The following is a 13,718-nucleotide window of genomic DNA, read 5'->3' on the forward strand; positions in this document are numbered from 1 at the left end:
ACTGGAGGGTCTTCGGGGAGCACAGGGGACACCTCATGTGCTTTCTGAAGACTCATTTTCATAAGGAAGAAATAAGAAATTTCTCAGGAATGGCGGCGCGGATCAGAATAACAGAGTTGGAGGAAGAATAACCGATTTAGGCTATTTCCACGTGGTCTTTGTAAAAAAAAAAAAAAGGGGGGATTCTAATGCTAGATTCCCTTTAAAGGCCCCACTGACTTATTTACAAAAACTTAAACGTGGTTTTTCTCCAAATCCATATAAATGACATATATAACAGAGGTAAGTGGTTCATTACTTTAATGTGCTATGTACCATGGGGGTAGCAGTTGGATAGGCTTTGTAGGAGAAATATCACCTACAATGTAATACACACACCTGACCTATATTCCTGGACAGCCCCTTTAAATATTTCTCCCTACACAGTGGTTTGATGCCTGTTGCACGTGACTACTTTTTATCAGCGGCCACTTCTCTAGAAACGTTCGACAACGTCACATGGTCACGTGTTTGCGTTCCACGTACTCAGCCAATGAGGCCAGGCTTTCTTCTAGCCAATCCGCTTGCGGTCGCTGTGACGTGCCCTGACCCGGAAGCGGAAGACGTGCGTTGGCGGTGCGGTGCAGAGGCCCTGGGGGCCCGCAGGGAAGATGCCAGTTGCCGTGATGGCGGAAAATCCGGTGTCCTATCAGAGGCTTCTAGAGCAGTGCGAGGAGCAAGAGCTGGAGGTGGGCGATGTCTGCGATCTCCTATTAGTACATAGCGCTGCCCGGACTCCCCGGTGTCATGTGTGTATGGAGATGACCCCATGTGCTGGCTCACTGCACCGTCTGTGTATACAGGACAGCTACACTGTAGTATCATAAAGTGGGGAGTGGACATGGGACAGTTGTCACTCCACCCTCACTACTGACCTTGCTTGTATATGGTGTTCTCTTAAAGGGATTTTCCACTTCCTGTTTTCATTAAACTGATTTCTTTGACTTGTAATGAAAGCGATTACAAACTCAATTATTTCTGTAGTGTGACACTGTCATGTGTGACAACAACAGCAAGGACTGTCAATGCCATCCTGCTAAATAGCCATACCCCTGTGTTTTGGACAACAGTAGAGCTAAATTTATAAACCCTTAAAGGGCGTGTCCAAAAAATTGCTAGCCAAAAGCATTGTGCTCTGCTCCTATGGCAGTATATCAGATTCGCACCCCTTGCCTGCTCCTGACACCGCCCACCTGACATTACAGAGACTAAGGCTAGGTTCACACTAACAATTTGTTTCCATACTTTGGCTCCGCATGGGGTCCTGAAGGATGGAAACTGTGTCCACCTTAAAATAAAAAGCGGTTACCCGTGGATTAGACTATAATGGGGTCCGCTGGGTTTCCACCATTTTTTTTTCTGAAATCGACAGAGAGAAAATTCCCACTTTTCTGTCCGTGGAATTGCTTGTGTGAACCTAGTGTGAGTAACTGATCAGGCACCAAAATTACTAGTACTCATTTCTCTGGGATGGCGGGGGCTACAGACATAATTCCAGTTGTGCCAGAATAATTGGAGCAGTGCCTATATTAACAGGCGTAAAGAGAGGGACATTTTGGAGGCGGTGAAAGGTCCTCTCTAAAAACGTGATATTTCTAAAAACAGAAAGTGTTTTGCCTATTGCATCACTTGTAACTAATTTAACGTTTTAATATTGAACAGAATTGAATCAGTGCAGACCTGGAGTCACAGAGTTCAGCTGTTTTCAGCGCCGTGTATGGAGCCAGGAGCAGACTGCTGTATAGATAGAGGACTGGCTGTGCTGCGTTATTTCAGGTTGGATTCCACTGACCCAATGATGAGGATTTCTCCTGGTCCTCAGTATTGAGTCTTGGAGAATCCATTTGTTTACAAAGGCACAATTCAACCCGAAGCTTTTTATGTGCAAGGCAAAGCCTTGTAAAATGTGAACAACTTATAAGCCAACCTGTCCTGATTTCTTTATTATTATATACACAGAATCTCTCATGATAGATCAGTAAGCCAATGGATTGCCCATAAAGCTTCATAGCTGCTGTTGGTTTTGCTTGTTGCAAAGATTGAAGAAGTCACTGTCACTGCGCCCAGATCACGGTTGACGATAGAGTAAGATATCTGACTGGTTGCTGTGGGCGCCAGTAATAATTTTTGTTTGTTAGGAAAGTTTTCATCCACAAGGTCCATGTTTCTTTACGATGTCATGGAACAAGCTTGCAGTATAGCACAGTGCTGCACATGGTATTTGAACCCGTATGTCTAACAATGCATCCTGTAACCTGAGAATAAATACAACTATTGTATGCAAAGAACTTTTACTATCTCCACTTTGTCCTTATTTAGGCCCCAGGAGGTGTTGCTACTCCCCAAGTTTACAGTCAACTTTTAGTTCTATACCTGTTGCACAATGACATGTAAGTATAAGTGTTATGTATTACTGAAACGGTATGTCAGGCTTGATTCATGTGCAGAGCGCAAACCCTTTCCTTTGGGGAGATGGCTGACAGAATGTTGTGTATACACTTGTACAAAGCCGCCTATCAGTCACTGTCCTGAGGGGTGGGAGTGGAGAGAGCGCTCTGTTTAGGAAGACAGCCGGACTCATACTCTAAGACAGGTTTTATTAAAGGAGTTGTCCGGTTAGTATTTATTCCATTACCGGGTTTGGCGACATTCTGCTTCATAGGTCTCTTCACCCACTCCTCCAATCTGACAGGTAATTAACTGTGAGATTGGAGGGGAAGTCATCCTGGAAGCTGAACGCTGCCTCCGATCACATGACCTGGATATTGAGATGTCAGCGAACCCCCAAGTCCATCAAAAACATTCCATTGGACTGGGTAAGTAAATAAATAATCCCCGGACAACCCCTTTTAAGTGTGGTTAGTTTCATTTGGGCTGTTTGTGCAGACTTTTTGCTATAATCGGCTCTTCTCTTATAAGACATCTTAACATACTGTCTAATCTGTTGTAAAAGACGTGAGTGATGGTTATGGGTTATTCACAGTCACAGCTGTTCTAAGGACATCACCACAAGGGGTTTTGTTTATTATAGATCTAAAGGGGTTTTTTTTAGGTGGTGTTGGTCTCAGAAAACCATTCCAACTGTCCCATTCATTTTAATGAGAATCTGTAGCAGATTTTGCTACAGTGGCACTTTTTGAGGCGGATTCCACGTAAGAAAAAGAAAAAAATCCACCTGCAAAAAAACCCCAAAAAACTGTAAACTTACACTTCTATTTCTCAAAGGTATGGTAGGTGCATTCCATATCCCATTCATTTCAATGGGCTTTGCAGGGTGGAATCCGCCTGAGGATAGGTCATGACTAGAGATGAGCAAGTACTATTTGAAACTCCTGTTTCGAATAGCACGCACCCATAGGAATGAATAGACGCGGCCGGCCAAGTCTGCGTGCGGGCCGCTTCCATTCATTCCTATGGCTGAGTGCTATTCGAAGCGGCCGTTTCAAATAGTACTCGCTCATCTCTAGTCATGACACTTTTTTTCTCTTTAGCAGAAAAACTCAGCTAGAGGAAAAATCTTCCCTGACTCCAACTGAAATGAATGGGAGAGCTGGGAGGCTTTTTTTTTTTTGTTGGTTTCAACCTGAAATATCCGCTTGCAAAAAAAAGAAAAACTCTGTAAAGTTATGCAAACATGGATGTGCTGCTGCTAACCCTGTGCAGCTTTCATGTATTCTCATACACTGCAGGATGCTCAGTGTCATTCAATGTGAACTCTATTAGATGAGAGCTCTAATGGCTTTATCTGCAGTTTCTGTATCTGGAAATCTGGTAGTATTATGGAGTCAGTAGGCCATACCTCCAAATGGTTCCTCTGTTTTTCCACAACGCTGACTTCCTCATCTTCGCTGTATGGGTACTGCATTGTGGCATATCTACAAGAAGGTCACATTAATAGGTACAGTGTAAAGGTAAAAACCCATTCACATCTTTGACATCACTAGGTCTGGGTACTCGCAAGACTACAAGGGTTGGACGCGTTGCTGTACTGTGTACTTTAGGATTAGCGTTCATTAACTATTCCTGTATTTTTTTTTTATTTGTAGGAATAATGCTCGTTATTTATGGAAAAGAGTCCCACCTGCTGTGAAATCTGTAAGTCTGTTGTCTATATGGATTTTTTTTTCCTATAATAAAAACCCTAGTTAGACAGAGCTTGTTTACTAAGTTCTGCACAAGTGGCATTCTCCTATACAACCCTTAGTTTTAAAGGATTTTTTGTTTGGAGTTCATGATGTTGATGGCCTATCCTTGTGATAGGCCATCAGTATCAGTGCAATGGTGTTCAGATTCCTAAATTTCCCCCATTTTGTTACAAATCTGTAGAGTACTGCAGCTTGCTACACATCTGTGCCAGACAGACAAGCAGGGGAATTACAGAAAAAAATACTGCTGTACTAGGAACAAAGTAGTGGCACCTCATACATGATGTAAAGAACTAGAAGTGGTGAAAGGTCCTCTTTAACCCCTTCCCAACATCTACCATGATTCTACGGAAGATGTGGGGGCTTTAAACGTGGCACCCACTGAGGAGTTGAGCAGGTGTCATAACTTGTACAGCAGAGACCCAATGCCCACAGTTAGAGACTATCTACTATATTCAACGCTTTAGATACCTTGCTCAATTGCAACCAAAACATATGAAGAGCAGTGGCAAATGCACCCTGCCATATTGCTTGAGATTACCATTCCCCCACAGCATAATCTGGGGATGTGGATTGCTTACTATGACCGCTTAAAGCCTATATAGTGGTATAAAGGTAAATAGTTTAGGTATCTACACTATAACATTTTTAATCTCATGCAGTGAACACTGAAACTGGGAAAAAAAGTCAAAATGATTGAATCACAGTTTGATTCCCCCAAAATTTTATAAAAATCAATCATAACCTCAGACGTTCTCCAAAGTGTTGTAAACAAAAGCTGCAGCTTGCCCTGCAAAGAAAGAAACTGAACACAACTCTGTACATGGAAATGAAAAAGTTACAGGTGTCAGAATGAGGTGATTCAAATAAATTCTTGTTAAAATATATTTTTTAAAGTCTACACATCCTCTTCTTTGACATGTACAGCTGTACCTGGTAGTGTCCCATTCAAGCCAATTGGCTAAGCTGCAATACCAGGCACAGCCATCTTTATGGACAAGCCACTGTATCTGTAGAAATGGTGAAGTGGTTTCAACCATGGATATCCCCTTTAAATATTCACTATTCTCCATGGTCTATTCACCCCAAGTCTAGATTGCTGTGATTCATGTGATGCACTTTATGGTTATGTTTCATATTTATAGACCCTTTTACATTAATTACTGTTTTAAGATTTGTTTTCTTCAAAACCCTTTTACTGAGATGTTGATGTGTGGCCATTTTTACTCTTCTTAGGCCAGTCCAGAGATTGGTTGGATCTGGGAGGTAGGACAGAGAATCTGGCAGAGAGATTTCCCAGGAATCTATTCTTCAATATCAGCTCATCAGTGGTCTGAAAACATCCAGCCTATAATGGAGGCTGTACGAGGTAAAGAAACCGCTGCTGCTTTGCTATTGTGGTGTTTATATTTGGCTGGGTGTCTGGCCATGTCTGCAGTAATCTTTCGTGTTAAACATGTCTACGTCTTTGGAGTGAGGGAGGAAACATGGGGAGTGCTCGCAGATGTTGTCCTTCACAGGATTCGAACCCAGGAACTCCAGCACTGCAAGGCTACAGTGCTAACCACTGAGCCACTGTGAATGCCCACATAGAGCAAGTCCCCTTGTGAAAATCACTGGCCTAGGAGTAAAAAAAAAAAAAATCATTAGAAAGTTCTTTATTCTGTCCCTTCATCTATTTGTACAATATTAGGTCTCTGCATAGACTTTTTTTTTTTTTTTCTAAAGTGAACAACCCCAAGTGTTCACCTATTAGCCCAAATAATCTTGGTCGCCCTTCTCTGCACCCTCTCTAGTTCGATTATTTCCTCCTTGTATACTGGGACCCAAAATTGTGCAGCGTTGCCTGTGTGTCCGTACCGGTGGTTTGCATAGAGACGTAACTATGTTCTTGTCATGAGAATCTATACATCTTCTAATGCATCCCATAATTTTATTTGCCTTGGCAGCAGCTACCTGGCACTGGTCACTGACAGTAAGCTTACTGTCCCCCCAAAATCCCCAAGTCTTTCATTCCTCATAAAGCCATGCAGATTAGGTGTTATAAGATTACAAAATCTTCAAATACTTTACCCACCACAGAGGTCAGACTTACCGGCCTATAGTTTCCAGGCTCACTTTTTAGACCCCTTTTTGAATATCGGCACCACATTTGTTATGCGCCAATCTTGTGAAACAGACCCAGTCATTACTGAATCCCTAAATATTAGCTATAAGTGTCTATCACCATGCACAGTTCTCCAAGAACTTGGGGTGTGTGCCGTCTGGAAATGTCTCTATCTAGCCTTTTATTGACTTTGGTGTATCAGTCACCTTTATCTGCATATCTACTGTTATAGAGGAATGGTCCAATAGCGCTCTCTGTGCGTACTCCACATCCTTATACAGCATGGGATCAGTACCCAACACCAGGCCGATCCTCCCTAAATAAACCCCCAGATACCCCCAAATATCTCTCATCTCCAACTCCTCAAGGAGACATCCAAAAGAAGTTGGTTATTGTGAAGTAACCTCCCTCCACTATGAATCTGATCTGCCGTATGATTCACCACCACATTAAAATTGCCCAGAAATAACAGCGGCAAGGTAGCCAACGTCTCATAGACTCTCTTTAGAGGAACTCTTCTATGTGGTGGTGACTTATACATGGCTACTAGAATGCATTCCCAGTTGTATATAGTAGAATACACCCTCCCATCTGTAAAGGACTGGTGAGATACAAATGGCGATGTTCTATGTATGAGTAGTCTGACTATCCTGGAATACTCTGTGTGTGAAAGGATTGACATTCTTAGTGATTCCACTGACACCAGAGCTAGATGTTACCTGTGTCTCCTGTAGGTCCGCTACCTTTTTAGAGTGCTGTTTAAGAATATCAAAATCGCTCTTCTCTTCCTCTCCCCCCTTCATATATCTCACATTCTATTATATACATTTAATGGATTCCCCCATAACTACACTTAGAAACATGGAAAATGGCAGACATACTCTCAATAAACAATAAGACAAGCTGTACGTCCCTCTCCCTGCATCTCCTCTCCTGCAAATGGCCGTCCTCTACTACCTCCTCACTCTCCATGTCTGCTTCCAGAACTGCATACCTGGAGCTCAACGAAGGGGTATCCTGTGGCCATCATCTCTCCATTCAGAAGGCTTGGCTGCCGGGGTGGCTCTGGTGGTCTGAGCATATCACTGCTGATTCCATGTACATCGTATTACCCCCTCTACCTGCTATCAGTGCCATCTTGGGACATGCCGACTCTGTTAGACTGCCTGTGGGCCCGTAGTGCAGGTCATTCCTGACCAGTAAACTTGTGTCCCAGGCATAGGCTTTGTGCTCCCCGGAGCCCGGCTTGTAAAAGTTGCTGCTGCTTTACAGGATTGATGCAGCGGGAGCTCTGTCCGAAAATGTCCAGTTGGGAATATTCTATTAAAAGGTTAAAGAATCCATTGTATTAGCAGACAGGGGTACCATGTGTTTGACCCTCCACTCATCTGATAGTGATAACCATCAGTATCAAAAGCCTGCAATTAACCTTATTACTAGAGATGAGCGAGTACTGTTCGGATCAGCTGATCCGAACAGCACACTCGCATAGAAATGAATGGACGTAGCTGGCACGCGGCGGGTTAAGCAGCCAGCTGCCGTCAAAGCGGAAATACCAGGTGCATCCATTCATTTCTATGGAGCGTGCTGTTCGGATCGTCTGATCATCTCTACTTATTACCCATTAGGCTTCCTTTCACACCCAGTCCATTTTGACAGGTTTTTTGGATTGAATAAAAAAGTGCTGACTTTTTGATCATACGTTTGTTATGTGGGATTTTCCAAGAATTACACATCTTTGCATTGTATGGTCTTCGCATTAAAAGATTGTTTGGGTTTTAAAAAGAATAAAAAGTTTTTCTTAGACTTGTGTGTTTGGATTACAGTTACATCATTGGCCAGCAGAGGGAGACACAGTCCATAAGATATTAGTGCATAGTCTTTGACAATGGGTGTAACGCCACTGCTACTTTTTGTGAATCTTAAATTTGGTCAAACATTTCTTTGTTCATCCAGTTTTAGTGATACAATGCTTTTTATTATTTTTCTTTGCCAGATGCGACACGGCGGCGTGCTTTTGGGCTGGTATCACAAGCTTACACATCCATTTCTGCTGATGATCTAGCAGCCTTTGTTGGACTTCCTGTGGAAGAGGCTGTTAAAGGTGAGTATTGCAGAAAACACTCAGGTAAATAAGGTAACTTTATATATTCCGATTATTAATTCTGTATGGAGTGACAGTGGCTTGGTCTAGTTTTTTTTTTTTTTTATTCACTAATGGGACTGGGGCATCTAACAATATAGTCACTACCCGTTGTAGGGCATGTTCACACAGAGGAATTTGACTCTCAATTTGCCAAGCAGAACATTTAATAATAATAATAAATTTTATTTATATAGCGCCAACATATTCCGCAGCGCTGTACAATTTGTAGGGTTCAGATACAGACAGAAAGATACAGAACAAAGAAAGTCATTTCACACAATGGGACTGAGGGCCCTGCTCGCAAGAGCTTACAATCTATGAGGTAGAGAGGGTGACACAAGAGGTAGCAGGGGCGGCATTGCTTATACAGAGATCAGACCCTTTTGTAATAGAAGTTACTGTCATTACACAAACATAAAACTTTGAGCAGTCACTAGTCTTGTCCTTTAACATGTGGATGGTGCTTGGACCTATAAAGTTAGCCTGAGATGGCATCATATCATGTGGGAAAATGTGGGAGCGGGAACAGAGGAGGGTTAAATTTTGGGGATTCTAATTATAGTATGGAAGGGTTTACGTTAGAAATTGGGATAGGCCTGTCTGAAAAGACGTGTTTTTAGTTTGCGCTTGAAACTGTGGAAATTGGGAGTTAATCTGATTGTCCGGGGTAGAGCATTCCAGAGAAGTGGTGCAGCTCGGGAGAAGTTTTGTATACGAGTGTGGAAAGTTCTGATAATAGAGGATGTAAGTGTTAGGTCATTGAGTGAACGGAGAGCACGGGTTGTGTGGTAGACAGAGATGAGGGAGGAAATGTAGGGAGGTGCGGCATTATGGAGAGCCTTGTGGATGAGGGGGATAACTTTCTGCTAAAAGAGTTTGAAGTGGATTCTGCTTTGCAAAAGCCGACAAGCAAATTGACGCTGAATTTGGAGAAGAGCGCCAAGGTATTTTGCCTTTATCGGGCAGGCACAAATTTCTCTAGAGGATTTTGACAAACTCCATGTCCAATTCGGTGCCGACGGCAAGAGTATATTTTGCACCTCCCATTCTTTTCATTGGGATTTCTCAGGCGGAATCCACCTGAAGAATGAGCAGGATGCTTCCACAGGTTTTGTGGGGAATCCGTTATACCCATCATATTTTTTTTTTTTTTTTTATACAATAAACTTTAATAAAGCTTTAAATGAGGTTCATAGTGGCCTGAAAATGTCGACGTTACTCCTGCCAGGAAACCATGAGCTGAATAATGTCAGCAATACCTTCCAGTTCTATACACTTGGTATGATGTGGAAGACAGATGTATATAGGGCAAGAGCAAAACCTTGGAAGCCAGAGTCTAGCCCTGGTCCAATTACATTTCCAGTCTTGAGTTACAATATAATAGAAGTGCTAGCACTGTATTGCTACGTGCTACGGAAATGTAGAGGACTTTGAGGCAAAACACTAGCAGGTACACAATGTACAGGGATGTCTAGTGATTCTGTGTTTCAGATGCCAATCTCCATAGAGGCCCTGACAGGCGCCGGGCACAGCTCATCTGTGGAGAGACCCTGACCTCTTCATAAATCGCACACACCGGTACCAGAATGGAGATCTACACTAGTTAGGCGTGTATTTCTTATATAATTCACACCAGAAAACAGTCATGAGTTATAATCAATGGGGCTGGCTGATGTGACTTCAGCCTGCCCTGCTCCCCCACACCAATTGAGGTACAGAATGGGGGCATTGTCACATCTTTGGTCCAAGAGGTTCCTTTTGCCAATGATGTGACACATTTTCACCCTTTTGTGAAAGAAAAATGGCTTAGAGTGAGTTGATAAATTCCCTATATTGAGTTGGACTGATCCCATTAGACATATCTGCAGTGTAGTTGTAGCTGACTCATGGCTGTTTCTTAGATCAGTTTCATGTGGCATGTGTCTTTGACCTTATTATAGACACATCACATGTTCTAACCAACCTTAGAGTTTCCTTAATCCCTTTTGTGTTGTGTTCGTCTTTTTACAGTCTTGTTTTGCTGTTTTCTCTACTAGGTGTGGTAGAGCAGGGTTGGCAAGCTGATTCTGCCACACGTATGGTGATGCCCAAGAAACCTGGTATGTCACAGTGTAAGCATCGACTTTCTTTTTACAATTTATTACTACTTGCACATGTTATACATGATATGTCTATTATCATAGCTTCCCATTAAAATGAACCTATCAGTTGCTTTGTGCTGCCCGGTCTGAGAGCAGAATCTAAGCTGAGCTCATGATACTTAGGTTTATATAATTCAGGGCAAGGTTTCTAAATCCAGACAGGACTCCTAGAAGAGACAATAAGAGTCCTGATTACTCCGCCCACACACAGTGATTGACAGCCATTCATGTCCACACTTTGTTACAGCGAAAGATGTTAGTCTAAGGCCCCACGCTGTGGAAACACAGATTTTCTTTTTTTTTTTCTGCAGTTTTTTGAGCCAAAGCCAGGAGTGGATTGAGCAGAAGATAGAAGTAAAATAACTTCCTATATATTTCCCATTCCTTTTGTAGCCATTCTCTGCTTTGGCTCAAAAAACTGCAGCAAACCTTTCTAGCCATAGATTGCTTTTCATACCAATGACCTATCAACAGAATGTGATCTGTTAGGTGCAGGAAAACCCATCCACACGTGGCGGGGAAAACATACGCAGCAAATGCGCTGCAATTTCCAAAACCGGTGTGGTTTTGGAATTCGCAACATGTCAGCTATACGTACAGAAACGTCGGCAGTTTACTGGAAGCAGAAGAGGTTTCTTCTCCAAATCATATAAACCTGTATATCCTGGAGTTAGCTTTTATCCCACTGTCATATCCTGCTCTTAGGATAGCAAATATCATCTGTCAGGTTCACTTATACCTGCAGGTGTGCTCTCCCTCCCGCTCCGACGTAACTTCACTCTGGGTGGTACAGTTAATTTGGAATTGGACCTGTGCACAATATCCACTGGCCATTGGCCTCTGCAGCTTTACCACCAGCGCGTGCAGTTGTGTCTCCATTCTTGAGGCCAGATTAGTTGGGATTATATGCCTAGAAGGACACTATCGCAGTGGTTCCTAGATTGTAGACATACTTTGCATTTTCCAGCCTGGCCTGGATTAGCTGTAATTATTTTTCATTGCTGATCCACTTGATTTACTCGTTACGGATTCCATCATTAGCATGGTTGCAGATACATGCTCTACAGTTCACTGCCCACTTTGTGTAGTTAATAAAATCTTGGCAGACTGCTTTATTGTAAGGAAAAGCGACGCTCTCACAATCACGGGGATTGAGGTTACATCCGCTACACCCTCCCCACTAATTCAAATCCATTCCTAAAAATAAAACTCCCATTTTCTCGCAGTTTCTGCTCTGAATTAAATTTTTTTGCCTGGAGTTCTGTTTGTAATTTCCTAAAGCACTGCAGGTCCGGTGGAGGGAGGGAGAATCTGCATGGTAACACAGTGTACGGTTTGGGTGGGAGGTCAGTGACGGTTTGTTCTGTTTTCCACACAGATTCTGCTCCCCTGTCTCTGATCCCCAACGAGCAGCAGCTGGCTAGACTCACTGACTACGTGGCTTTCCTGGAGAACTAGCGCTCCCTCCCAGACTGACATCAAGAATGCACAGAAACAAGAGTACGGCAGACGGGGGGGATTCTCCCAACTTCATCGCCTGTCCTTATACTTTGCAATCCTTATACTCTTACAGACCAGGCAAATCTCCGCCGGAGCTGAAAGGGTTAATGAGGATGGGAACAGGCACCTAGCAGGCTGACGTGAAATTTAGCTTGTGTGGCGTTTGACCTCTTTAGTGCCAGACAAGGCCTCGATCTTATGCATGCTATCATACGGCAGGTTCTTCTGGCATAAAAATGGGTTGAACCTTTTTTTTTCCTAACAATAAAAAAAGGATTAGCAATAGTAAATTGACTTAGTTTCACTCTGATGTGAGTTATTAGGTCACATTGCCTGTTTAGTTTAAGACGCACCTTCTGAGATGGCTTTATGGGACTTCCTCGTACTGCTGTTTTTGTGACCTTTTTCCAGTCTTCTTGCGAGTAGTGGAATGTTTTAGCATCTCCTTCCTTCCTAGTAATTGCAGACTCGTAGAATGTCTTCTAAGCTGTATTCTCAGCAGCACGCCATCCGTCACTGGGGATTCTTGAACAGTCAGAAGTTGCCATCTCAAAACCAGTAATCCCATATAGTGACCAGTCAGTATCTGAAAGGTCTGTATTTGTATGAAAGATACATTGGAAAAGCTGCAGGGGAACGTATAATGATGCATTGTAACCATGTACAGTCTGGTGAGACTGTCTGCACCCTGGTGTAAGGACAATCTTCATTGTAGAGGTGGTTCTGTCAACAGAAGCCATACGTCCATGCTTACTCCAACAGTGAGTCTATTTATCAGTTGAGGGTCGTCTGCCGCAGGCCATATATTATAATCTAGAAGTTAAACGTTGTACTGCAGGGGGATCACTATGTCCAGACGCTGCACGGAAACTTGTAGCCTGATATTAAAGTCTCTTAAAGAAGACCCATTAAAAATGTTTACTACACAGATATTTACTACTGTCTTATGTTCTTGTTGTGCGTGTGTGGGGTGTTTTTTGGGTTTTTTTTTTTTTTTTTTTTTGCCATGCACAATGGAAATGTCTCCAAAAAGACCAACCATTTCAGATGATCCTCTTAACCAGACCTAATTCCCTATGACAGATTCTCAGATCCATGCAGGGCTTGGGAGTCATTGGAATCTGCTATATTGATTAAATAAATCATTAAGACCGGGGCCACATGTGGTAAAAGCACCACAATTTTGCCGTTTTACAGTCCCTGCAAAGTGGATGGGATTCTGGTTAATCCCTTCCATACATTGCAGAAAAATATCCGGAGCGGCCATGCTGCGATTTCAAAAAATGTAGCATTTTTTAAATAGCAGAATGTCAGTTCTATCCATAGGAAAACAGCCAGTGTGTTGTTTTTTTTTTTTTTGTTTTTTTTAATAGGTATAATTGAAGCAGAAAGTCCACAGAGGAAAAAACTGTGGACTTTCTGTAAAAAGCTCTGCGGGAAAAATAGCAATGCGTATCTGCTGTTTTTCTTGCAACTCTCTTTCGCTGAGGTTAACTACACGTCGCCATTGCCCAAAAATTGTATAACTGAAAGTAATTAATATTGTTTCATTAGATACATAGTTTGTTGCATATTTAATTTCATAGGAGTCGGATCATGGGCTGTATAAGGGACGATTCACATAGGAGAAAATGAAGAGG

General features: G+C 42.5%; 1 protein-coding gene across 3 annotated transcripts; it reads left to right on the top strand.

Annotated features, from left to right (window-relative positions):
* The first annotated feature begins 584 nt into the window (after positions 1-584).
* COPS8 (COP9 signalosome subunit 8) lies at positions 585-13,008 on the top strand. Of its 3 annotated transcripts, none has more exons than XM_075284015.1 (7): positions 585-728; positions 2,359-2,429; positions 4,086-4,134; positions 5,421-5,553; positions 8,288-8,395; positions 10,474-10,548; positions 11,957-13,008. In XM_075284015.1, exons 1-7 carry the CDS (start codon positions 651-653, stop codon positions 12,034-12,036), a joined length of 594 nt encoding a protein of 197 aa, XP_075140116.1. In that variant the 5' UTR covers positions 585-650; the 3' UTR covers positions 12,037-13,008. The 3 variants fall into 3 exon arrangements, with proteins under 3 accessions (XP_075140116.1, XP_075140115.1, XP_075140117.1); XM_075284014.1 differs by having other exon boundaries at positions 10,474-10,536; positions 11,930-13,008; XM_075284016.1 differs by having other exon boundaries at positions 10,474-10,536.
* The last annotated feature ends 710 nt before the right edge of the window (positions 13,009-13,718 follow it).

This window comes from Leptodactylus fuscus, chromosome 8 (genome assembly GCF_031893055.1).
Source record: "Leptodactylus fuscus isolate aLepFus1 chromosome 8, aLepFus1.hap2, whole genome shotgun sequence".
In the NCBI taxonomy this organism is placed as follows: domain Eukaryota; kingdom Metazoa; phylum Chordata; class Amphibia; order Anura; family Leptodactylidae; genus Leptodactylus; species Leptodactylus fuscus.

Coding starts and splice junctions, on each gene's coding strand:
- COPS8 (XM_075284014.1), top strand. CDS start 651: ATGCCAGTTGCCGTGATGGCGGAAAATCCGGTGTCCTATCAGAGGCTT. Junction 2,430..4,085: donor TACCTGTTGCACAATGACAT/GTAAGTATAAGT, acceptor TTTTATTTGTAG/GAATAATGCTCGTTATTTAT. Junction 8,396..10,473: donor TGTGGAAGAGGCTGTTAAAG/GTGAGTATTGCA, acceptor TTTCTCTACTAG/GTGTGGTAGAGCAGGGTTGG.